Source organism: Stigmatopora argus, chromosome 15, assembly GCF_051989625.1.
Source record: "Stigmatopora argus isolate UIUO_Sarg chromosome 15, RoL_Sarg_1.0, whole genome shotgun sequence".
NCBI lineage: Eukaryota > Metazoa > Chordata > Actinopteri > Syngnathiformes > Syngnathidae > Stigmatopora > Stigmatopora argus.
The window spans coordinates 7,603,879-7,629,407 of NC_135401.1; the positions used below are offsets into that span (position 1 = coordinate 7,603,879).

At 42.4% G+C, this 25,529-nt stretch overlaps 2 protein-coding genes across 3 annotated transcripts in view; one reads left to right on the plus strand and one right to left on the minus strand.

Moving 5' to 3' along the window:
• The window catches only part of LOC144090294 (nardilysin-like), a 64,724-nt gene that overhangs the window by 29,267 nt on the left and 9,928 nt on the right, over positions 1-25,529 (minus strand). Inside the window, exons 2-3 of the mRNA XM_077621678.1 lie at positions 11,867-12,113; positions 10,622-10,725 (exon numbers count right to left, since the gene is read on the minus strand). The gene's annotated coding sequence lies outside the window, so the exon portion shown is untranslated. The remainder of the gene's footprint in view (positions 1-10,621; positions 10,726-11,866; positions 12,114-25,529) is intronic.
• On the plus strand, positions 261-25,218 carry LOC144090295 (SLIT and NTRK-like protein 3). 2 transcript variants are annotated; one of them, XM_077621681.1, is made up of 7 exons: positions 261-391; positions 6,906-7,206; positions 7,724-7,975; positions 8,390-8,505; positions 8,912-9,835; positions 11,873-12,092; positions 23,575-25,218. In XM_077621681.1, the coding sequence occupies exons 2-7, from the start codon at positions 6,979-6,981 to the stop codon at positions 24,598-24,600; spliced, it is 2,766 nt and encodes a 921-aa protein (XP_077477807.1). In that variant the 5' UTR covers positions 261-391; positions 6,906-6,978; the 3' UTR covers positions 24,601-25,218. The 2 variants fall into 2 exon arrangements, with proteins under 2 accessions (XP_077477807.1, XP_077477806.1); XM_077621680.1 differs by having other exon boundaries at positions 266-391; positions 6,881-7,206.

Genomic DNA, 25,529 nt, shown 5'->3' on the forward strand with positions numbered 1-25,529 from the left:
CCTTATGAAGCCGTGCCATCTGTAGATTTCCTTTTTTTGCTTGATTTTGTTCTTGCGAATTTGTTTTCCCGTCCCACGTTGAGGCGGTCCGATGCCGCAGCTCTCGGGCTGCACTGAGGAAAAAGTGGAGCTGCATCCCACGGCTCCCTCCCTCCCTCTCTATCCTCTTCCTCATTGCAGTCTTCTCACGTTCCCCCCCCCTTCTCATCATCATCCTCCCTGCCTCCCTCATCCGCCTCCACGGGAGAGAGAGAGAGAGCGAGCGAGCGAGGGAGGGAGGACAGGAGAAGAAGGCATGCGGGAGAGTGCGGATGAACGTGAACGACATGTCGACAGTCAGCCCGTAAAAGTCTTCTCCCGTTGGTTCCCCGATTCTTTGGCCGAGAACTGAGTGAGTATTTTCCCCTGGCTTTTATTTGTTTTCCGGATAGCCACCGTGCAAGTGTGTGTGTGTGTGTGTGTGTGTGTGTGTGGCGTGAATGCGCGAGACATCGTTGGGGGGCTTCGGACGGCAATGGATTTTCATCGTTTGCCGGCTAAATGTGTCTTAATAGGCTTTCCTAATGACTTGGCAGTTTAATTGGTCATGCCTTTGTATACAGTATGCCGGCTAATTGATTTTTCTTTTAATACTGGATGATGAGAGAGATACAACCCCCCCCCCCCCCCGCCCCCCCCCCACCCCCCTTCTTCCACCCCTCTCAATGCCATTGATCAGGGCTGGTGAGAAGGACTGAGGAGGTGGGGTGGGGGTTGGCGGGGTATGTTCTTGTTGATGCCTGATCGTGCAGTTGCGCGTTCAGAGTATGCCGAAGCCGTCCGCCAGGCTACTCTGACGGACAAGAGAGGACAAGGGTGGGAGGGGGGGCTTGGGGGGGTGCTGAGGTAGACACCGGAGTTATGTGACAAGAATAATATGCCGCCGAAAAAGGCGAAGTGGTCGTCATTTCCAGAGCCCACTTGCGTCAATCCTCGGGAGAGAGAGAGAGAGAGATGTTATACAGGCAGAACGGCCAGATCGGAGCGGGACGACACCCCTAAGAAAACCTACAGAGAATCAAAAGGGGATTCCACAATATTTAAGGTGGTTAAATATCAATCAAGGAGATCCCCAAACTATGATTGACAGGCAGGACGCAGGGTGGAATTGTGTGAGAAAAGTTATTTTTTTTAAAGAAAGAACTGCAAAGTCGTCAGAAAAAGAATATAGGTAAAAGTGTAAAAAAAAACGTAAAAAAATATGATTGTTTTGGCGGTAAGATAATTGAATTTTGGGGGGATGGTTTTTTAACAGATGCTGGAACGAGTTGATGGTATTTCCATTATTTCAATGAATTGAGATGCAGGGTTTTTTTTGCAAGGCGCCACTTTGTATACAATTTTTTTTATACATTTTCTAGTTTGTTATGGGCTAAAACATCTGAGTAAGGACTAAAACTAGCACCCTTACAGGTAAGATCAAGATATATGCCAGTGCACTGTAGCAGAATAGATTGGCTACTACCTGGCGGCCATATTGGTAGGGGCATCATTCTCATCAGAGTCCATCTACGGATTTTAAAAGCAATAGACATGAAATGGATTTTAACCAAGATGGACTGCATTGAAAATGAATAGATCCACATTTTGGTCACCCTCATAAGGATAAGCAACACAGAAGATGAATGAACGAAGAACATTCATCGCCTTCAAGGACAGCCAATGAGTTTTTTTTTAAATAACAACAGAGCCGTAAGAACAGTGAAGGATTGTTTATCTATTTTCTTATTTTCATCATTGTAAATGGTAAGATGGCAAAGTTATTGTGTGTTAACAGTTGATTTTTACAAGAATTTCGTATTCTGGCAAACGCTGCTTCTACGCTAGGGATTCCCCCGTCTATCTTCGCGGGGGCGCGCATACTCGAAAAACGTAACGGTAGCCAACGAAACAGTTCAGTTATGGCGTCTAAACGGCGGGCGTGCTACATGGGAGGTTTGCGGCAAAGCTGTCATAAAGACGTCGAGCATCTTAAAAAGAAAACGTTGCTTTTGTGAGCGTGTGAAGCTTCGGCAAGGTATCCAAAAGTCTACCGCGTATGTGCGGGTTGATGCTTCTACTGGATTTGTGGCGCCAAGCTCTGCTGCATGACATCGTTTTGTTACGAAAGCGCTCACTCATCCACATGTGGCTCGCTACCTGTGTCAGTTTGGCGAACGATACAATTGTGCCTATGTGTGTCTTTTGACCTTTTTCGTACAGGCACAATCGGGCAAGCACGTCATTGGCTGCGGTGCACGAATACGAGCAGGGGGAGAGTGAGCGTTAGGTTGTAATCAATATGAGATTTCGGCCGCTTCAGTGCGAGAGCTCTCATCCTTTTCAGAGGCTGACTTCTAATGACACAAGCGGGTGGGCAAAGTACGGCCCGCGGGCCCCCTACGGTGCATATCGTGCTCTTCTCAAATGGACAACAAGGTGCAGTACTTAAGTGAATCAGCAATAAAACACGAGAACTGATTATTCAATCAAATCAAGTACATTACGCATTTCAGAATCTAATAATTGCTTGATTAGAAATCATCAAAAATGATTTTGCCCTCTTTTCAACTGGCCTATGAGCGAGCGAGCACCAAGTTTCTCCCCTTCCAAGGCCCCACCCAGTGTTTTCCTCGGCGTAATCATCTCTGTGATTGCTCTTCCTCTCTGGGGCGCTGATATTTCCACGGCTTCCTCCCGGTCCGACGGCCCCCGACGCAAGATTATTGCTGTATGATTACAGCCTCGGCGCCATCAGGATCATTATTGCATTTCGCGTGACAGTGCTCCACGCCGTCTATGAGCGTGGAGATGCTTTATCCAATTTAGATCTCATTAAGACCTGAGAGCAAAGATGCTGCCGCAAAGACTCCGCCATCTATGAGGGTTTTTTTTCTGACTGTGAGTGAGCACCTTTTTCCCCATTTGTTCATTGGGCAAACTGTCTTTTCCAGCAGCTGTCACTCCAGCTTGTCATTATCACGTCACAGTGTGGATTCCGTACCCCGTTAAAGGAATCATTTACGTACTATAAATAACGTATTCTTGTTCATCTCATAAAATGTGAATAGACCCCGCTCAAATTGACTGCACGGAGGGAGGTCTCAAGTTCTCACTTACTTTGTTTTCTTTCTTCTCGGTCCAGATTCTAATTGCTACGGCCAGATCAGAATAAAATTTAGGCGCTATATTTCGGAGTGTACATGAATCCGCCCTCGGCTATTGAATCTTTCTGGTAAATTACCAGTTAACCAGTAGAAAACATGGGCAAGCTTCAATTCTGCTTTTCGTGTCTGATGAGATGTTTAGCAGTGAGCCTGGCTGTCGGGATTCATTTGAAACTTGAGGTGGGCTCACTTTTCCTGCAGTCATTAACGTCCATGCTTGGAATATGATATCAATGACGCCCCTTCCAATATGGCTGCCAAGGAAACCACACAGTGACTAACTCAGAAATAAGATCAACAACCTTCTTCTATAGAGGCAGCTTAAAGCAAAAAAGCCACAGTCGGTGGCGTTAATAACCGCCGGCCATTTTATAGCAGTGGACTTCGCTGGCGGGCTCTTTAGCAACATACCTAAGATGAGTGATTTTCTCTACTTTAACTGGCCAAAATCTTGAGCGATTTTCAAATCATTTCGTCTATAACGATCCGTTTTTTTTATGAGTATGATTCAAGCAGGAAATAAATCTCCTGCATCTCCAACGTTAATGAAAAACCATGCCCTTTGAATGTTGAGCAATTCATAACTATTTTAAAGTAGACACTCTATTGATTACATCATGAACATTGAATGGTCCTAACGCAAAATGGCGGAAAAGTAGTGGCAATCATTCCGATTGTCTCAGAGCGTGCATTACGTACTGAGCTGTCTGTACTTGTGATATTTATGGTTATAACTCCTTTCATGGTTTTTAATTAATGAACTCATTGGCTGCCATTAATGGCAATAGACGACCAATCCATTTGGACTCGGAGGGGCGAGCAATAATTGAGCTGATATACAGTATAGTACTCATTTTTTTAATAATGTGTCTTGACTTGTTTCATTTGTGGTTTGATTTTTGAAATGCAGTAACAATCAATTCATTTGCATAAGTTGCGAATATTTGCACGTGTGAATAAAAGTATCCAAGTCTAACATATACAGAATTTAAGTATATATTATAAATAATATTTACCAAACTCCGCACAGAAGGAGGGATAACTTACTATTCTAATTATGACTTACAATCACTTTAAGATTCTCAACAACTCAGAAAAAGTTTGTAACATCTGGCTTTCACGATAAAAAAAAAGATGGGAAATGCGCTATAACCTTTGGATCTGAATTTAATTTGACCCTGCAAACTTTTAAATCTGCTTCTCCAAGTGGCCAATGCTTAGGGATTATTTTTACAGTTTGCTGTTCTCCCGGATCTGAAGGCAAAATTCTTTTTAGTAACGGTTAGGATACACTTGCAGAGATAATGCCTTTTTTTCCTACTCCTTTTCCCCTTCTTGCTTTCTGTTCACTGATTGCCATTCGAGCTATTAAATGGAGCAGTTCATTAGATGGCGGCATTATGAAATCCCATTTGCATTTGCCCATATTCATATTGCATACATTAAAAACAACACACGCGTGACATTTCGGCTTCGGCGGGCATTTCAGCACATCCATGAATATATTCATGATTTTCCTCGAACCCTTTTAAAAAAAGGGGAGGGTGGTAGTTGGGGCTAGCACATTATGAAATCTGATTCACAGGTGTATGGGCACCCATGTTTGACTTTTGTTTGTGTTTTCACACTCAGCAGAGGTTTAAACAGTATTAAACAAAATGTTATAGGACAACTGCCAAAACAAAGTAGTTTATGGACAATTTCAGGTTTAAAATCATCCGTCATAATTGCTTCAAACTAACTAAATGATTGAACCGTGTTTCAAAGTTTGGCAAAAAGCCATGTTAGTCCTAAAGGTCAATAACTCTCTTGATAGAGATGACATCTGATATTTCACTGAGGTATGGAAACAGACATGCAACATACAGTGGGGCAAATAAGTATTTAGTCAACCACCAATTGTGCATGTTATCCTACTTGAAAAGATTAGAGAGGCCTGTAATTGTCAACATGGGTAAACCTCAACCGTGAGAGACAAAATGTGGGAAAAAAAGAAAACCACGTTGTTTGATTTTTAAAGAATTTATTTGCAAATCATGGCAGAAAATAGGTATTTGGTCAATACCAAAAGTTCATCTCAATACTTTGCTATGTACCCTTTGTTGGCAATAATAGAGGCCAAACGTTTTCTGTAACTCTTCACAAGCTTTTCACACACTGTTGCTGGTATTTTGGCCCATTCTTCCATGCATATCTCCTCTAGAGCAGTGATGTTTTGGGGCTGTCGTTGGGCAACAAACACGGACTTTCAACTCCCTCCACAGATTTTCTATGGGGTTGAGATTTGGAGACTGGCTAGGCCACTCCAGGACCTTGAAATCCTTCTTACGAAGCCACTCCTTTGTTGCCCTGGCTGTGTGTTAGGGTTCATTGTCATGCCGAAAGACACTGCCACGTCTCATGTTCAATGTCCTTGCTGATTGAAGATTTTCACTCAAAATCTCTCGATACGTGGCCCCATTCATTCTTTCCTTTACACAAATCAGTCGTCCTGGTCCCTTTCCAGAAAACACCCCCAAAGCATGATGTTTCCACCCCCATGCTTCATTCATTCTTCGGATGCAATTCAGTATGCTTTCTCCTCTAAACACGAGAACCTGTGTTTCTATTTTGGTTACATCTGACCATAACACATTCTTCCAGTCCTCTTCTGGATCATCCAAATGCTCTCTAGCAAACCGCAGACGGTCCTGGATGTATACAGGCTTCAGAAGGGGGACATGTCTGCCAGTGCAGGATTTGAGGCCTTGGAGGCACATTGTGTAACTGATAGCCTTTGCTACTGTGGTCCCAGCTCTCTGTAGGTCATTCACTAGGTCCCCTCGTATGGTTCTGGGATTTTTGCTCACCGTTCTTGTTATCATTTTGATGCCATGGGGTGAGAGCTTCCATGGAGCCCCAGATCGAGGGCGATTATCAGTGGTCTTGTATGTCTTCTATTTTCTAATAATTGCTCCCACAGTTGATTTCTTTACACCAAGCGTTTTACCTATTGCAGATTTAGTCTTCCCAGCCTGGTGCAGGTCTACAATTTTGTCTCTGGTGTCCTTCGACTGCTCTTTGGTCTTGGCCATAGTGGAGTTTGGAGTGTGAGAGACTGAGGTTGTGGACAGGTGTGTTTTATACCGATAATGAGTTAAAACAGATGCTATTAATACAGTTAACGAGTGGAGACCTCGTTAGAAGTTAGACCTCTTTGACAGCAAGAAATCTTGCTTGTTTGTATTCTTTAAAAATCAAACAATGTGATTTTCTGGGCTTTTTCCTCCACATTCTGTCTCTCATGGTTGAGGTTTACCCATGTTGACAATTACAGGCCACTCTAATCTTTTCAAGTAGGAGAAGTTGCACAATTGGCAGTTGACTACATACTTATTTGCTACACTGTATATTCCTAGGATGGAAATTGAGTTTTGCCCAAGAGGAAGCTGGAAAGAAGTAACACACTAAAGCAATTCATCCGCCCCATCTCTGTTTTGACGTCAAAAAGTATCATGGCATATGTGCGATTAGCTCCGGTTCCGTTCTTCTAGTTGCTTTTGTTTCCAGTCCTCCTCCCGAGCTTGGGGCGTTTTGCTCTTTGTGATCTCATTTGCATTGCGCGCTTGGGTATGCTCGTGACGCATCATCACTCTGATTCAACCCGGCTCTGCTGTTTGCCCTCTTTTAACTGTGTTTGTGTCCTTGTCGCGTTGGATGCGACGTACGGACGTGAGCAAGGGGCCCGAGCCGGGCCGGGCCACCGCCCCAGGCTGCTGAGCCGAGCCGAGCCGGGAGAAGCGGAGCGTCGAGGATGCGCTGGGTCACCCTGGCCGTGGCCCTGGGGTGCGCGGCGGCGGCGGGTCTAGCCCGGGCGTCGCACGGCGGCCCCACCCCCACGCCCACCTCCACGCACACCCCCCTGGTGGACAACTCCGAGGAGGAAGTGGACGAGCCCTGCTTCGAGCCGTGCACGTGCGAGGTCAAAGAAGGCGTGCTACACGTGCACTGCGATGGACGGGGCTTCACCAACGGCAGCCAGGTATACCCTGCCCTTTTTTGTATCTTTTTTTTCCATTAATTTGGACTTTGTACAGTATTATATATGTACATATAGCTCCGATTTCAATTGACATTTTTCTAAATTGTTCCTACTTTCTTTTAATTGATTAGTTCATTTCACGTCTTATGTAAGAATTTTTTGGGAAGTTAGTATATGAGTAAAACCTGTTTTAATTCCATTATAGAGCTCAGTGTACATTTTATAAAGAATTGGAAGGTTTTAGACTGTGCGAGGTTATTTCTAGACTTAAACCCAAAAGAGTATGTTTTTTCCTTAATAAAGAATTTGACTTGTGATAGGAAACGTGAGAAGAATATATACTGCATTTTACTATGTTGACAATTTTAGTGATGATTTATAAATTTGGGTTACGTTTCCAACGAAAGAATAGAAATCCCACTGTTAATTGTGCTCCCAATAAGTCTGCATATGTAATATCCAGCTCCTCACTTGTAAATACTGAAATGACTCATCAGAACACAATTGCCTCATTCAGGTGTCACAGTCGTGGGTCCGCCCTTTCAAACTCAACCTGCAGAGGAACTCGCTGAGGCGTCTCTATAGCAACGGATTCCAGCACCTTGGCAACGCTGTGTCAATAAACCTGGGCAACAATGCTCTACAGGACATCCGAGTGGGCGCCTTCCATGGCCTTGCCAAGCTGCGACGCCTCTACCTCCACGAGAACAAACTGGAGGTCTTCAGGAATGACACCTTTGCCGGCTTAGAGGCTCTGGAGTACCTCCAGGTAGGTCTCTGAAATAGTTATGGGCTAGCAGATGGCCTAAGTGCAAAAATCTCCCATGGAGATTTGTCCCCCAACATTGATCGCCTTGCCAAATGGAGACAGCTTTTCTCATCTATTTTTGTGATTTACTATACCCATCCAACACATTGCCGCCTACAAACAGTGGCAAACCACGCATTTTGGTATCTCGGCCTTCAGTGGATATTTTGCAGTCATAATCCAACACGTCCATCAAATTTCAACTTTACAATCACTTTCTGTGATAACTAATAGAATCAATATTCATCCACAGTAACTATATAAAAACAAAATGAAACATTTCATAATAACCAGAGATGATGATGAACAGCTACTATTCCTAAGAGAGAAGGTCTTGCTAGTTCTTACTGCTAACGACTACCATCCACCCCGCAGGCCGACTACAACGTGATTAAACGCATCGACAGCGGCGCTTTGAGGTTCCTTTTCAAGCTGCGGGTTCTCATACTCAACGACAACCTAATCCCAGTCTTACCTGCTCATCTGTTCAGGTAACTGATCTGCTATAAAGTACGGCAAGATTTTCTGAAGCTGAAAATATGGTCTAATTTTGGTACAAATGCTTTTCTTCAGATAAAAGTCAGCAAAGGCCCGATTGTCGCTCTCTAAAAGATAATCCTGAGCTATTGTTCCGTGATTGGGTTTGAGCAGATTGAGGAGCAAGAATCAGTCTTAACACAACCTATAGCAGATGAAGAAAAGAATCACTTGAGATAGATATTTTAGGAGCCTCCGATTTGTCTTTTGCTGACGTTGATCACAAGTTTGGGAAATGCTTCAATTTGGCCAACTTTCAAAACGTGTTTCGCTCGCCTGAGGCATTCGTCATGAGACTTCACAGCTATGGTGGTAGCTGCTCATTAACTTGGCTCATCACCCCTCTCCCTTCTGCTCCAGATCCGTGTCGCTGACTCATCTGGACTTGAGGGGTAACCGACTAAAGAGTCTGGCATATGCGGGGACCCTGGAATACGTTGGCCGCTCGCTTATGGAGATCCAGTTGGAGGAGAATCCGTGGAACTGCGGCTGTGAGGCGGTGCAGCTGCAGCAATGGTTGGGTCAGATCCCCTACACTGCAGTGGTGGGGGATGTTACCTGCGAGTACCCCTTCCACCTTCACGGCAAAGACCTGAGGGAGATCCCCCGCAAGGAGCTTTGTGCTGAGCTCCCAGATAAAGATTTGCAAGTGGAAGGCGGTAAAGCCTCAGGGGGAACACAGCCTCAACAATTGCCGCCAAATTCCAAGCCCAAATCCCACCCGGGACGGGTTAGACCGACCAAACCCTCCTCCATGGTGCACGGCTCCCGTCAGCACACTCACACTTCCTCCACGTCTTCGTCGTCTTCTTCCGCCGAGCGCAGGGAACGGGAGAGGTCTCCCCGGCCCACCAAGAGGCCTCGACCTTCCAGGACACCTCCAACGTCACGAAGCCCCAATCAAAATCCTCCCGTGGAGGGTTACCAAACCCGGCCGCCCATCCCCATCATCTGCCCGCTGGGCTGCACTTGCAACCTTCACATCAGAGAATTGGATTTGACCGTCAACTGCAAGGAGAACGGCTTCTTGAACGTGTCACAGTTGACACCGCGACCGCTCAATGGGCGCAAGCTGTACCTGAGTGGAAACCTGATCCAAAGGATCTACCGAACCGACTTCTGGAACTTTTCCAGCCTGGACCTGCTACACCTGGGTAGCAACCGAATCTCCTACCTTCAAGAGGGCGCCTTCTCTAGCCTGACCAGCCTGAGGAGCCTATACCTGAACGGAAACAACCTGGAGAGGCTCAGCCCTGACATGTTCCTGGGACTGCAGAATCTCAGGTACGACTTCGTGACTGCGTATTTGCGTATTTTGTTTACAGGGATTGGGAAGTTAATTTCACTGTGCCGAGAGGTTGCGCGGCGATTAGCATTTGACTGAAGCTTGATTGATAGGGAAGGCGGCCATTCTCTTGTGCAGGCTATCAATAGTCACACAGGCTTCAAACTGAGGTGTGAAGCTGCTGTGAGTGACAACTCAGAAATGAGCCAGTGTTTGGTTTGCACAGAATACATACCAATGGCTTGTTCATGTGTGCGCGCCACAAAAATCACACTCTTGCTCAAGTGTCATATAAAAATGTGCAGGTAGCAAAGCAGTTTGGATACTCGGTTCAAATTGTGTCATTCCAACACCATTTTTTGGCTTCTGATACAGATTGGGATTAACGACTGTGTGGGATCTGTCGATGACAATACTGTACCAATTTGAAAAATGATAAGATTATTTTTTAGATATGTGGTTTTAATTAAATTAATTACCTGAAGAGGACAGGTTTTCCTCAAATGTAAGACAAACTCCTCACTTGATCCTCTTACCCTCTACGATCAGATGAGACGCACATGTTTACAACATAAAAACGGGTGCTAAAAGCGCTGAAATCAGGCAAATAAATGCTTGTTTTCATTTGAACTGGATGCTACGGGTTTATCGGAAACAGTACCCAATCGGCACACAATTCTTTGTAACAATAGCAACACTGCTTTTCATTTTTCACTTCTTCTGGGGTTTACACAAGTCTTAAAAACCAAACACATATGTCATCTATGCTATTTGTTGGTACTCACCAATATCGACGACATCTTTTTAAGTGACGTATCAGGGCTCCTTCCAGTAATAGTAGTGGTATTGTAGTATAGTCGTTCAAATAGCACTCTTGCAACCTCCAGCACTGCAAAAGAAAGCACATAAGCGTCATTGAAGACTAAATTGTCCATGACTGTACCCATGTCTATTTGGGAATTTCAAAGGACTTGTAAACCTCTCACTCAAAGTCACCTAAGTGCCAGCTCACTCAAGATCCCAATAAGGACAAGCACTAGAGAAAATAAAAGGGGTGATTGATTTTTGGTGGGGTCTTGGTCTTCTAATCTGGTTTCAAGCGGGTAGAATGCTTCCCATCCGTCAAAGAATTGTCAAGTTCTGGCCTTTTGGCCATCATGTGTGGAGTTTTCATGTTTTTTATTTCCATGCATGTGTCTTCTCTGCAGGTTTTCTATCTTTTTCCCACTGAACAATCAATAAGGTCTTAAAATGGGGTGAATGTAAGCGTAAATTGTTATTTATGTGTGCCTAGCGCTTATCCAGAGTCAGCTTTAATACGCCCCACCTCACTGACCACCATAATGAGGTTCTTTAGAAAATAGACGGGTGCAGGTTCAGGTGACACTTTTGGCAAACATCTAAAATGAATAAATTGATTAATTCTGTTATTCATATTTAATATTTAAAGCGGTAGGAAGACCGGACCTTGGCATAAAAAAAGAAGACTTCTCCTAACCTTTTGTTAGCCTTTGCTAGCGACTCTGGGGCGAGCGAGCGATAATTAATTTTAAAGTAGGCCTCATTTCAGCAGTGGAATTCTATTAACCGGCTGGCGTGCAAAGGAAAAGGATTTACTCGATACTTGTGTTAAGTTCACTTGGATTTCTATTATTGATTTGGGAAGGCCTTAAAGATTGATGGTGTCTCTTGTGATGCTGTAAACTATTGCAGGGATGGACAAAATAAAAGTAAAGAACATCGAGTAGATTCCTTATGAAATGTTTTGACAGTAATCAGCTATTTCAGCAGGAGAAAAGTGCATATTAAACAAATTCTAGTGTGGTTAATTTACATAAATAATCATTTGTGTAATTATTATGCTGAGAGGTAAAGTGTGGCAATTTACCTACCGTGGTTGTTACTTGCAAATGCTATCATTTTGTCTTTTTTTTTTAAACATCAAATGAGTTTAATCAGGGATCCCATTGAATTACAATATCCCGGATTATTTTCCATAAACACACATCCAGAAAAAGCTTTTTTCTTACCTTCAGGTACCTTTATTTTGAATACAACGAGATTCGGGAGATGGACCGGGGCACTCTGGACTCCATGCCGTCCCTCCAGCTCTTGTTCCTAAACGCCAACCTTCTAAAGAGTCTTCCTCTGGGCCTGTTTTCGGGTGTGACGCTGTCTCGCCTCAATCTGAGGAACAACCACCTTCTGCAGCTGCCCATGGAGGGTCTATTGGAGCACCTCACAGGCCTGGTGCAGGTTGGTTCAAATCTAACCATACTGTAAAAAAAAAGAAACAAGAAAACCTCTTTATAGTCATACTTATTCAGATTTTAAGTAAACTTAAATCAGATGCCTAAGTTCTCTAAGGTAACTGTTGTTATCAAATGAATATTCTGTATACTTGTTTTAACGAGTTGCATTAATTTGCAGTATCATGTTTGTGGGCCCGTTGCCACATTTTTCATAGGCTGAAGGCAATTCTGGCTTGTGGTTATTGCAGATGCTAAATTTGAAGTCTGTCATCTGCGAACCGATAGTCTTGTAACTTAGATGATGGCCATGGGCCATCATCTATCAAACCTTAAAGCCCCATTTTGTTTTTTGTTTGATAAGCTTAGCACCTTCAAATGGTGCCAATACATTAAATGACTTCCATATAATTGGTTACATGTCTATCTTGACAGTTGGAATGCAACAATTTTTGAAATTTTCTAGTCAACCAAGAATACGATGACCAATTCTGTCTTTCCCAAGGTTTGAACCATAATTATTTGTGAGGTAAGGTTTCCACTAAACGGTCTTAGATTTTAGTGAATGTCCCAAATACTTAAACCGAGTCTTGAAAATTGTTTGCAGAATGCACAGTCATAAAACTGTCAGTGAGCAAACTCACAATTGGAATAAATCTGAATGCAAAATTAATCTCGAGCGTCAAAGTATTCTAAAACACCACCACTGTGACTATGGTCAAATGCAAATGTGTAAACAGGTGCGAAATCTGGCAAGAGGCTTTGAGCAAACCATTATCTTGAGTGACAGGGAGGGAACGAAAACTGCATTGGCTTACCGATGCTTGTTTATAGCCACACACGCTCGCACAGAAATGCGCTTAAGTATATTTACTTGACGCGTCAGACGACCAGATTAAAAGAAACTAACACGTTGGTTGCCAAGTCGTGTCATATTTTCACAGCTAGAGGAAATGCACAAACAAGGCTGACTCTTGGACAGAGCTACTGTATTTTCAGCTCCTTTGATTTTACTCAACTCTGCAAGGCTCAGATGTCCTGGCGTCAATTATGCTGAAGATGATTTGAAAATGGTGAATGAACAATAGACTCAAAATGACCATATTGGGTCCGTTCTTGGATCTGTTTTTAGATCGTGCGAGAGAAGAGAATGAGGCTCTTCAACGAAAACATTAGGTTTAATCTTAAAGAGACGATTGCAGAAAAATAATAACAACTAGGGATGTCCCGATCACATATTTTTGCATGTGACTACGAGTCGCCTGATTGGGAGAATATGACGAAACCAAGTCCTGATCAGATACTCAGGAAAAAGTATGAGGATAAAGTACTTTATCCAAATATCTTTTGTCCACCCCATTTGAATGGAGCTTCTGTAAAATTAGAATGATTATAAAGGGGTAATTTCAACGAACCCAACAAAAAATACACAAATCCCTTAGTTGCAAATAAATTGTTTAATGTGTTTTATAAAAAGCTGATACTGCGAATTAACTTGCTCACTCACTGCGATATATTGAGCTATTTTAGTTGTGATTTGTCATACATTTACTTTTTTGGTTCGTTACAAGTGTCAAAATAGTCTATACCTATAAATTTTGCCATTATACGTATGGATCATTTTGTTACCTTAACTCATTAAATGCCCTAGCAAAACATTTTTTTAACAACCTGATCTTTTTTTACACAATTCCGATCCTTAAATTGATGTGATTGGTCCCGATTTCCGATAAATTCCGATCCAATTTCTGATTGGGAACATGCCTCATAACCACCTATGATTATAGCCCCTGTAATTGGATTCGATAACTTTATTCATCCCGTATTCAGGAAATTTTGTTGTCACGGTAGCAAGAGGGTGAGGATGCAGAAATAGTAAAGGCATTTTAGACATAAATAGATAGGTAATAAGTAAATAAATAAATAAATACATGAATAAATATATAAATAAATAAGCGGGTTGCTGAAATATATATATATATATATACATACGTGTACATATATATATATATATATATATATATATATATATATATATATATATATACATACATACACATAGATGTACATGCATGCATACGGTAGGTCTTAACACTCAGCCATTTGTTTTGTTAAAGAGCCTGATACAAAATCGTCCTTTTCATGTGAGGGGAGAAATTTGGTTGGATGTCCAAAATCTGTGTGTGTGAGGCCAGAACATGAGCTGCAAGACGGCCAAAGTACAAGGCTTGAGGATTGCGGGGCATCCGGTGTTTGGCAGCCATTAAGCCTGCGGCGAGGCTCCGCTTCAACGCGATTCTGCTGCAGGTTGTGTTAAAGCCACCGAGAGAGACGAACTGAGAATGTGTCAGGGGAGAAACAGAGGGTATGCGCTAGCAGAGCATGGGAAGCCGGGAGGCTGAGACGCACAAGTAGCCCAAACCCCGCGAGAGCAGGATGTAGCGCAATGGAAGACTCGGAATATATTGAGAGAACACTAGCCGAGTGGCTTTGGTGTTTTCTCCAGAGGCTGGAAGCCTAAGACCCCTTAGACTGGGCGGGGGTGCCGTGAGGCTTCAGATTTTCGTCCTTAGAAGTGGAAATGTCGGATTTATGTCAGTTAGAATTCAGCCGCAACAGAAATTAGTTTGGGCATTTGGCTCATCGATCAGACTCAAAAGACTGAACGTTTGAGGTAGAAATATTTTGATCGGATACAAAGCTGTCAAATATTTTAAATCACATTTCGTAGTGGGTAAAGACAATTTTCAGATTTTGTAAGCATTTTTCTGAATGGCATTCACCAGTGACGCATACAAAAAGTAAATCTTTAATTATCTAATTTTCTACAGCACTTATGCAAATCCAGTGACTCGCAATCTTTCCCAGTGAAAAAAAAACAAACTACTATACTCATCAATGGCATCCGATGAATTCTGACATTCCGTGGAGAAAATTCCAGTAGACTTTTGGCTTTCCCCATCATGTTTCGCCACAGGGAGCTACTCGGATGATTTGTTCGGCACAGTTTTCACACTTCCTGCCATTCGTTAGCCGCGCCGTCTGGATGAAAACATGTAGCATTACACGACTAGTGAATGTTTACGTTGCAGGGAGCTTATTTATTCCCCCGGGCTGGTTCTACTCTGTCGTTTTGCCGCATCCCTCCATACCATTTAGCTCCATTTCGAGCTGTGCTTTGGCTTGACGTCAATGGTAATTTACTGCTTAGCGTTGTTTAACGTAAAAACAAGCGAGTTGTTAGTGTCACAGCTGCTGTATTTCTCCATCATCTGTGCTGTGTATTGCTCCAAGAGTTTTGTTGTGGCACACGGGAGCAAACCAGCGCCTCAGGTATTTTCACCGAGAAAGATTGCGAGTCACTGGATTTGCATAAGTGCTCTTAATAAATCAGGAGAAAGACAAACCCCCTCGTCAGACGGTCCAGCTTTTCGCCTTTCTGACCTTGCGATCACGAGACGGAACACAAAGTAATGATAAATAGGGAAGGTGAAGTGGGAAATACTTCACCCTGGAGTGTGGCCTCTGGCTGAGTTTTCGTTTCCAGGGGCGGTGGGCAGGGATTAGCTTGAATATGGCTTTGGTTTACCAGGCACGCCCGGGGACCAGATCTGGCCCACCATATTATTTAGCACTGACTTCATGTTTCTTGCAATAGGTTAAAAATGAATACAATTACCGTCATCCTCAGAAATCAGGCAACATTTAATTTTCTTCTTTTCCCTCCACGGCAAAATCACTCGATATATCCAAATTGACCATGAACGCTCGCTGCGGACTCGAGCGATTGAAATGCTACTACATTTTTATATGTATTTTTTACTGGTAGACTTTTGGCGATGGCGGCGAAAGCCTTGTTCGTTGGGTTCCAATTTCTTCGTTACCAACTCTTCATTGGCAACATGTCATTAGTCACTTGGACCATGCAGATGTCAGTAAAATCTTTAGAATAAAACGACAGAATAGGCTACTTTCCACTATGTTTTTAACCTAATCAGCTCACCGCTCGGGCAGACGGGATAAATTAGAGGCTTATATTAGCAGTGTCGCTGCATTTTTCTACACAATACGTATCAAACAAATGGTTCCGTACACAATACGTATTAACAATTTTCCCGACAAATCAACTGAATTTCTTAGAAATGAAAACAACTCAAACACTGGCTGCTACAGCAATGAAACTAAACAGATGAAAAGACCTACCTTCTGCTACATTAGTTTCAGTTTCTGACTCTGGCCTCTCGGCCAACGGCAAAATAAGATCAAAATGTTCTCTTGCTCTTTTGTGGTTTATTTTACAAGAAAAGGACTACAGGATGTGGCTCAGTGAAGGTCGATCTCTCAAATTTTCTAAAGTACACCCTGAGGTGATAGCGGGACTTTAAAGGGAGAGACAACTCCGAGTATATCTAAGACATCGCGGCGAAAGAATTATGTTTAATGAATTGGAAAAAAAACAACAGCAAAAAAATATAGACATTCCAACTAAAACTAATGACAGTCATTCATTTGTTATCCTCTGTGTGGAGTTGATATGCCTTACTGAACTAATGCCTGTGTGTTGTTTGTTCATACATTCCACTCAAAGCCAAGTAAGCGTCCACCTCCGTTTCTGTCGGCGGTTAATTTTCCTCGTGCTACGCTACGCACGCGTTAAAAATCAGCCCATTGTCACAATCATAAGCGTGCTGAGCTTAAGAGCCTTTGCGAGCGTCAAGAACAGGATTAGACTCTAACACCCACTCGTAGGCGCGATGCAAAAACACCTCCCTGCTAGCACTCAGAAAGACATTAGAAAATACTTAAAAGTCACCATAACGAGTTTTCGCTCAAAAGGAAAAACCCAAAAGATTCAGCTTTTGAGCCAAGGCCAGAAATGATTACGGTTGAGGAAAATGAGTACTTAGGGGGCACTCTCTCTGGTAATGACCGCGTACAAATACAAACACACCCTCCGCCAGCGTGACAATTCTGCCCCAGAGTGTACATGGTGGCCTACGCGCGAAATAACCGGATTCAAGACGGGAAAAAACGTAGCGAGCTCGTACATACAACGGCTTCATGAATATTCACCGAGAAGCGGAGGCGGCAATGTGTGTCATTTTCTCACGCTGATATGTGGGTCACAATCCACCAGAGACTTTGGCGAGGATGCAAACAAACACCAGAAGAAAAGCGCATGAAAAACAAAGCGGCCTGCGTCTGTCACCTATATCTAACCTATTTTGATTTGAAATCACATTGTTAAAAACGGAACCTACTTGTTTGAATAACGCTGCCGCAATAAATCGACAACTAATTACCAAATGAATGCCCAACTATTTTCATAACAGAATAATTGTATTCTTCAATTAAAAATACAACTTTGATCCTCTTAACAGTTCAGTACTTGAATTGTGATTAATCCGATCATAACCGGACGTTTGGTCGCCGGACGTTTGGTCGCCCGGACGTTTGGTCGCCCGGACGTTTGGTCGCCCAGGTGAATATAATTTTGAGAGATGGTTTCAACAGTAGATATTTAGATATTAAACTCTCTCTCTCACGAATATAATTTTGAGAGCTGGTTTCAACAGTAAACTCTGTCATGTTGTCAAACGTCCGGCGACCAAACGTCCGGCGACCAAACGTCCGAGTACCAAACGTATTAACTTCTGACTGCTTGGCATTATGTTGATTCATTGTCTTTCATTCGGATTCGCTGTATTTTATTTACGAATATATTGATGTTTTATTTCCTTGTCTTTTAACACGAAGATACAAAGGATCGTTGCTAGCCATCCCAGTCAAATTGGATTGGAAGTTTATCGGAATTGGTACTCGGACGTTTGGTCGCCGGACGTTTAAATATTAAACCAATATTTAATTTACATTTGACGGAATTAAATGGTTGATTAAGACAAAAAATACTTGGGTTTTTGGCAACGACTGATTTGCGAGCACGGTATGTCACTTTAATCAATACCAATATCACGGAGGTGAAAAATATTGAGGGCGCCTCGCACGTTTGTGGGCCCTGATGATCAAAGCGAAGCGTAACGTCACCACGGCGTGACTTAATCATATTAATATTGATTTGGCGTGTGATCATTGTCTCATAGTCTATAAACAGATTAGCTGTCTGTCAATAAAAAAGCTCTTTATTTTCACGTTGCCGCTGCTCCTTTTATCTGCTTACAAAAACATGCCCTTGGAAATAATTTAACTGTGGCGGCAAAGATTTCACCAAAACGCTGTGTGAAGTGTACTAATGTATTTCACGTTGTGGGGATGACTGGTTCTGTATAATTTAGCATTCCGGGTGAGAGGAAAGCCGCAGCTGACTCATTTTTTTTAAAGATGACGCACCAACTGCAAATCCACCAAACATGATCATTAACCAAAACATGACAAACTTATTAATGCAGAGAAAGGTGGCGGTGAATAATTGTGTCAGGCCCTTTGACGACAAAAAAAGTCCAATTTATTTTGACTGTCTACTACACATGTGTCAAAGTGGCGGCCCGGGGGCCAAATCTGGCCCGCCGCATCATTTTGTGTGGCCCGGGAAAGTAAATGATGAGTGCCTACTTTCTGTTTTAGGATCAAATTAAAATGAAGAGTATAGGTGTATATTACATTTCCTGATTTCCCCCCTTTTAAATCAATAATTGTATTTTTTTAATCAATTTTTTTCTGTGTTTTTAGTTCAAAAATCATTTTGTAAAATCTAAAAATATATATAAAAAGCTAAAATAAACATTGTTTTAGATCTATAAAAAACTGAATATTCAGGGCTTTTAATCCAGTTCTTTTAATCCATTTATTTAAAAAAATCTAAATATATCTAAAATGGTCCACATGAAATCGAGTTGACATAAACACGGCCCGCGAACCAACCCGAGTCTGACACCCTTGGGTCTAATATAACCGACGGTCTACTATAACCAAAGATAATATCATGAAATGATGCTTTTAGTTATGGTGAGCCATCCCATTATTTGAACTCTATATACCCATTGATGGGAGGTCCATATATGTGGCTCTTTTTATCCTGTTGTCAATTTAAATTGGCATGTAGACTAGTCAACAACCAATTCATGTTTTTCCACATTCATTCGTACGCCGTTCGACCTCCTAGTCCAAATGAATTGAATGTCAATGGGCGTCAAAGGCAGCCAATAATTTAAGTCTCCCTGTCTGGCCTGTGAAAAATTTCCCTTGTGGCTTTTTCCTACAAGTCCCACTTTGATTACCTTGTCTACGTACCCGATTCCCTATTGGTGAGTGAATGTGACGTCCATGACACTTTTGTTTTGTATGTCACCTTTTGTCTCGCTGGCACTTTTACACTGGATAAAATGACCATGATTGGGCTTTAGCCGGACTAAACAAACGAAAACGGACACAAAATGTTTCCTGGTCGGCCAAACAATATGACTTTCAGCAAATAATGGACTTCTCGCATCTATATTGAATTTTGTGCACACACGCAGCTTATTGTGAACTCTTCATTTTGCCTCCGTGTAGCATTGTTGGAAAGACAATGGGGGCACATTCGTCAGTGCGCGCAAGGCCTGGCAAAAGCAAGCTCGGTATAGAAGGAGGAATCTGCTTATAACATAACAACCATTCATAACTATGAACCGTTTCAACTGGGGCTCTGAAATGTGACCAATTGAGGCCACTGGGAAAACAGCTATTATTGTAGCATCATTTATCCAAATACAATTCAAAAAAATAGAGTAATACATTTTCATAGTGAAGAACAAAAACAATTAAAAAAAAGTGGCCGTCCGAGTTTTAAGCCTGATTCTGTTCTTTCTTTTTATATCTCTTATGAACATATAGCTCAAGCTAATGATAATATTTGCTGTTTTAATCCAAAAAATTAGCCAACAAGTCTAACAAATCCTTAATCCAACCCATTTCCACGGGACCACTGATAAATTCAGTTTGTGACCCCTAGTTTATACAATAATTTACAACCCCGTTTACGAACACGAACCCAGAACAAAAACCCACTGTTTAGTCGACTGTGTTCCCTGACAACCTTCTAAAACGTGGCACTAATTATTAAAAGAAAAAAATTGTTGTACGGTCAGTCATCATTAATTCAGGCTAAATATATTCCAAAGTGCTGTTAATTCAGCTATGCTCACCAGCCACATTAAAAATAACATGGAAAAAAAAAAAACACGTTTTTTTTTTCCCCTGGTGTCCTGCTTTGTTGTTGGTATTAATTCACTAAAAAGCCCAGCATTAATTACACGGCAGTTTCCCCGCTGGCTCATAATTTGCCCGCAACCTGCCTGTGTCAATGTGCTAACTGACGGGTGTAATTTTCATTCCCTGTCTCCTCAAAGCCCCTGTTTGATTGACAGCTCACCAGCAAATAGCCCCCCACGGTGAAAGGTCGTAGCCATTGTGAACAGCGTGTGGACAGATGTTTGCTAAAGGAGACGTGAACGGATGCCCGGGAGTAGAAAGAATTGGCAAAATAATGTTCGAAAACATTTTAGCAGAATATTATGATCAAAGTTGCGTCAAAATATATCTGAAATATTTGAGGTACTAAAAAAGCCGAACAACAATTCACTTGTTGTATCATGATTTTAAATGGTAGTATGAAAAATGCTCTAAATAACTGAGCGTAATTAAAAGGAAAATTAAAAGAAAAAAATCATGTTAGAAAACATTTTATCGGAATATTATGATCAAAGTAGTGTCAGAATATATCTGAAATATTTGAAGTACTAATAAAGCCCAACAACTATTCACTTGTTATATCAGGATTTTAAATGGTAATATGAAAAATGCTCTAAAACTGAGCGTAATTATAAGAAGGAAAATTAAAAGAAAAAAAATCATGTTAGAAAACATTTTATCGGAATATTATGATCAAGGTTGTGTCAGAATATATTTGAAATATTTGAGGTATTAAAAAAAGCCCAACAACTTCACTTGTTATATCATGATTTTAAATGGTAATATTCAAAATATTCAAAATAACTGAGCATAATTAAAAGAAGGAAAATTAAAAGAAAAAAATCATGTTAGAAAACATTTTATCGGAATATTATGATCAAAGTTGTGTCAGAATATATTTGAAATATTTGAAGTATTAATTAAGCCCAACAACTATTCACTTGTAATATGATTTTAAATGGTAATATGCAAAATATCCTAAATAACTGAGCATAATTAAAAGAAGGAAAATTAAAAGAAAAAAATCATGTTAGAAAACATTTTATCGGAATATTATGATCAAAGTTGTGTCAGAATATATTTGAAATATTTGGGGTATTAAAAAAAGCCCAACAACTATTCCCTTGTAATATCATGATTTTAAATGGAAATATTCTAAATAACTGAGCGTAATTAAAAGTAGGGAAATAAAACAAAAAAAAAAATCACGAAAAGGCATTTAAAAAATGACATTTAAATGATACTGAAGAAAAATGCCACATTTACAAGAATGAAGTTAGTCTATTAATCCTTATCGCTTATGCTCACAAAGGTCAAAGGGTGCTGGAGCCTTTCTCGGCCAACTGTAGGTTACTAGGGCACTCTGAATTAGCTAGGAGGCTAGGAAACTGGAGTACCCAGAGAAAAGCCATGCGTGCCAACCACTCTCCCACTAACTTCGAATATGACAACGAAAAATATTCGCCAGAATAAAGTCCAAGTCTTCACATTTAAAATATCTACATTTGACCGAAAACAAACCTTTGCTATTTAATGAGGAAAAAAGGTGTCAGATTATGAGAGGGAAAACGGGCAGTTAATATAAGAAGAAAGTCATAATACGACAGGAATAAAGTTGAACAAGCCAATGCTGGGAGTTGGGAGAAACTTGCAGAAAAACAAAGGCGGGGCTGACATTTTGCTTAATGTCAGAAATCTCAAGTTTAAAGTGGCCTTAATTAAGACGGAAGTAAAAGTGCCAGCTCCTGGAAACCGCAGCAGCAAAAAAAGATAGCAAGTTTAAGAAGAAGAACCAAGTTGTACTATTGTTGTACTAAGACCGTTACTCAAATAAAACATTTTTGTTTTCTGACAATAAAGCAGTCGTACCACCAGAACAAATGACTATTTCAAGAAAACACCATTTTAAAGGAAGTGTCATTAAGGGAATAAGGTACATTTTCAAAACAGTTTAAAGCAAAAATAAGTAGTCTTACACCTCCCATCATCTTACACTGTGACGAGAAATGAGCATGATTTGTGCAAAGCCATTTGCACAGATTTTTTTTCCACGCAGATGAGTTGCGTGATGTAATCCTTTTGACACTTAATCTGCCTTAGACTTCCCGAATGGAATTTTCCTTGGACGCACAATCGATACGTCAAAACAGCAAAGTGGATTAGCGCACCTCCACTTCTCGTCTAATTTTAAACTCACGGATGGACTCTGGCTCGATTGTAAAAGTGAAAGATTCTTCTTGTAGTACACTTGTGAAGGCACTGCTTTAAAGGAAACGCTTGAGAGGCGTACAAGTTGTCTGCTCACTTCCTAACATCTTTTATTGATGTCAAATCACGCTTTTTATAGCTGCGCCGTAAACGCCGGTGCTCCGGTCTTTTGCGTGACCCTGGAGTGGCATTATTTACATTTTGTAGTGCTCTTCAAACTAAACAAAAAAACATGGTCGTAACAAAATTTTGCGCATTGTTATACTTATTTTGGATAGAGAAAATATTTGTGGCTTGATGTAAGTGGCTCAGATTTTTTACTTGTTAAAAATCGTCTTGTCTTTATCGTAAAGCAATATTAGATTAGATTAGAACTTTATTACATCCCGTATTCGGGAAATTTCCTTGGTTGCAGTAGCAAGACAGACACAGAAGACATTGTAGACCTAGCTAAAAAAACTGGAGCCACACACAGGAGGTCCACAAGGTGGGGACCTTCTGCAGACTGCTTGAGATAGTTGAACAGTTATCCGTAAATCAACTTTTACCATTTAGTGAAATGAAATGTTAATAATCCATTCCAGTCTTTGCACCTAGCTCTGTATTTCAATGATTCAGCATTTTTCAAAAATGACAGTAGGGTGATGATAAAAATAAATGAACAGAATCTAACCGTTTGGTTACTTTGAATAAAAACGTGTGAGTGCGAATGTGGTGACATTGTCTCTCTGAATTTGTTGCCGCACTGTTTGTGTTAAAACTAAAAAAAATACATATTCAACAGTACAAGCAAACCCTCTCTAACATGACACCCAAGGAAAGTGGGACTTCCAAGACCAGGGAGAACTCAACAAAGTCAAATGAGCGGGGAAAAAGTCGTCTGAATTGTTTTTATTTAAACTGGGATGCTCATGTTTCAGGGTGAATGACTGTGCGAACAATCGCTTAAACCCTTTCAACAGAGGACCCGGAAATACATGTACACCATGAAAAATTAACAAAAGTGACAGGAAGAAAAATAGGATATCAAAATGGAGGTCATCCTTTTTAGTCTAGAAGGCTGATGTATGCCGCCATGTGCTGTCATTTTCCAGGTGGACCTGCAGCAGAACCCGTGGGAGTGCAACTGTGAAGCGGCACCCCTAAAGCGCTGGCTGGAGGGTCTCAGCGCTGTGGTCGTCGTGGGCGAGGTAGTGTGCCATTCCCCGGAAAAAAACAAAGGTGTGGACCTGCGCTCACTCTCGATGGAGCTCCTTTGCCCAGAGCTGGAGCCCCCGGAGGACCGGGATCAGACCGCTGTCACTTCCATCGCACCCGATGACGGCGTGTCCTCCGGCCATCCCGACCCCGAGTCAGGTCCTCGGATCCCGCCCGGGAAGGAATCCATCCCGCTTTCCGTTCTGGTTCTCAGCCTCTTGGTTCTGTTTGTGTCGGCCTTCTTCGCGGCGGCGGCGCTCATCGCGTATACCCTGAAGCGACGGGACAAGTTGCCGTTCCGTCGCCAGGGCGAGGTGGACCTCGCCGGCATCCAGATGGAGTGCGGCATCTTCACCGAGGGAACGCACCATCATCACCACCACCACCACCATCACCACGGATTAGCAGAGACTCCGCCCCAACACAACCACGTCTACGATACCATCTCACTGGCCAAAAGCCCCGAGGAGAAGAAAGGCGGGGTGTCTGGCGAGTACCGCTCCACGGCAGAGAAAGAGCGAGAGTGGACCCTACGGGTGAGCTCGTCCCCGATCAGCACCGTGGCAGGCACCGTGGCGGGCAAAGTGGCTGGCAACGTGGCGGGCACCGTAGCCCCCCTGGCGCCGGGCCTACACGAGAACGGCATCCTTTGCCCTACTGTCATCGACAGCCAGGGCCCCACGCCCAAGGTGGAACTGGTGGACTGCCTCTTCAGACTACCCTCCCCGGACTTCCGGGACCGGGCGGACAGGTACGGCAGACCGCCGCCCCGCTATCCCCACCCGCAAGACGACCAGCTGCGGGACGCCGCCTCCCCCGCGGGGCCCCAGACGCAGGCTGTGGGCGCCGGGGCCGAGCAGGGCTCTCGGCTGACGGGCACGCCGGACTACATGGAGGTTTTGGACCGCTCGTACCAGTTTTAGCTGCCCACCTCCTCCCTGTACAGAAGCTGGCGAGGAGCCCGTTGGGAGGGACTGCACTACAAACTATTCCTGGATGACAAGGCGATGGGTGACTTTTTTTTGCCCTGTAAGGATTAACGGTTGGTTTCCCGGATCTCCCTTTGAAGGGATGACTCGGGCTGAGCTTTGGTTGCGAAAGAGTTGAAAAGGTTTTCACGCCGATGGCGGCACTTTGCGACATTAAATGTGGGAGACGGGGAAAAACCCAGCTAAAAGTGCCTTAGCAACCAGCAGCCAGCAAGTGTGGTCAATGCTTATTTTTCTAATGAATACAGATCTACAGTATTTATCTAAGCCACTACACGATGGATGGAATGACCAATGACATTGAAGGACCCGCAAAAAAATTAAACTGGAAGTGGAATGTTTATATTCTTTGGTATCATCCCATTAAATTCCTTTCCATTTGAAGTGGCTATTAGGCAGCAAACTGCAGAGATGACATTGTTATTATCATTGTGTGAACGCTGAAGATCTTTCTCAACATTCACAAAATTCCCGTTTCTCATTATTCTACTTGATTAGAAAAATCCTACAATTTAGGCCAAGATTTTACAAAATCTACATAAACCTACCACAATTCTCAGTTAATGGAACCAGTCGTCGAACCCATTTTGACTGGGAGGTCGGACAGTGAACGATAGCTGCCGATCCTCCTACTCAAAATGCGTCACTGACTAAAACGAGTGCCTTGTCAAAGGTAAAAGCATTTTTCCGGATTCAATTTTTTTCCTTGAATAACAAATCATGAACTAATTTTCGAACTATACCTAAACCATTCAAAATACTCAAGCCCTTCATGGCAAATCCTAGTTCCCATCATTCCACACTTTGCATAAGAAAATGTTTAAATGGACAGAAAAATTCTCCACTTGTCCCTTCCACTTGCT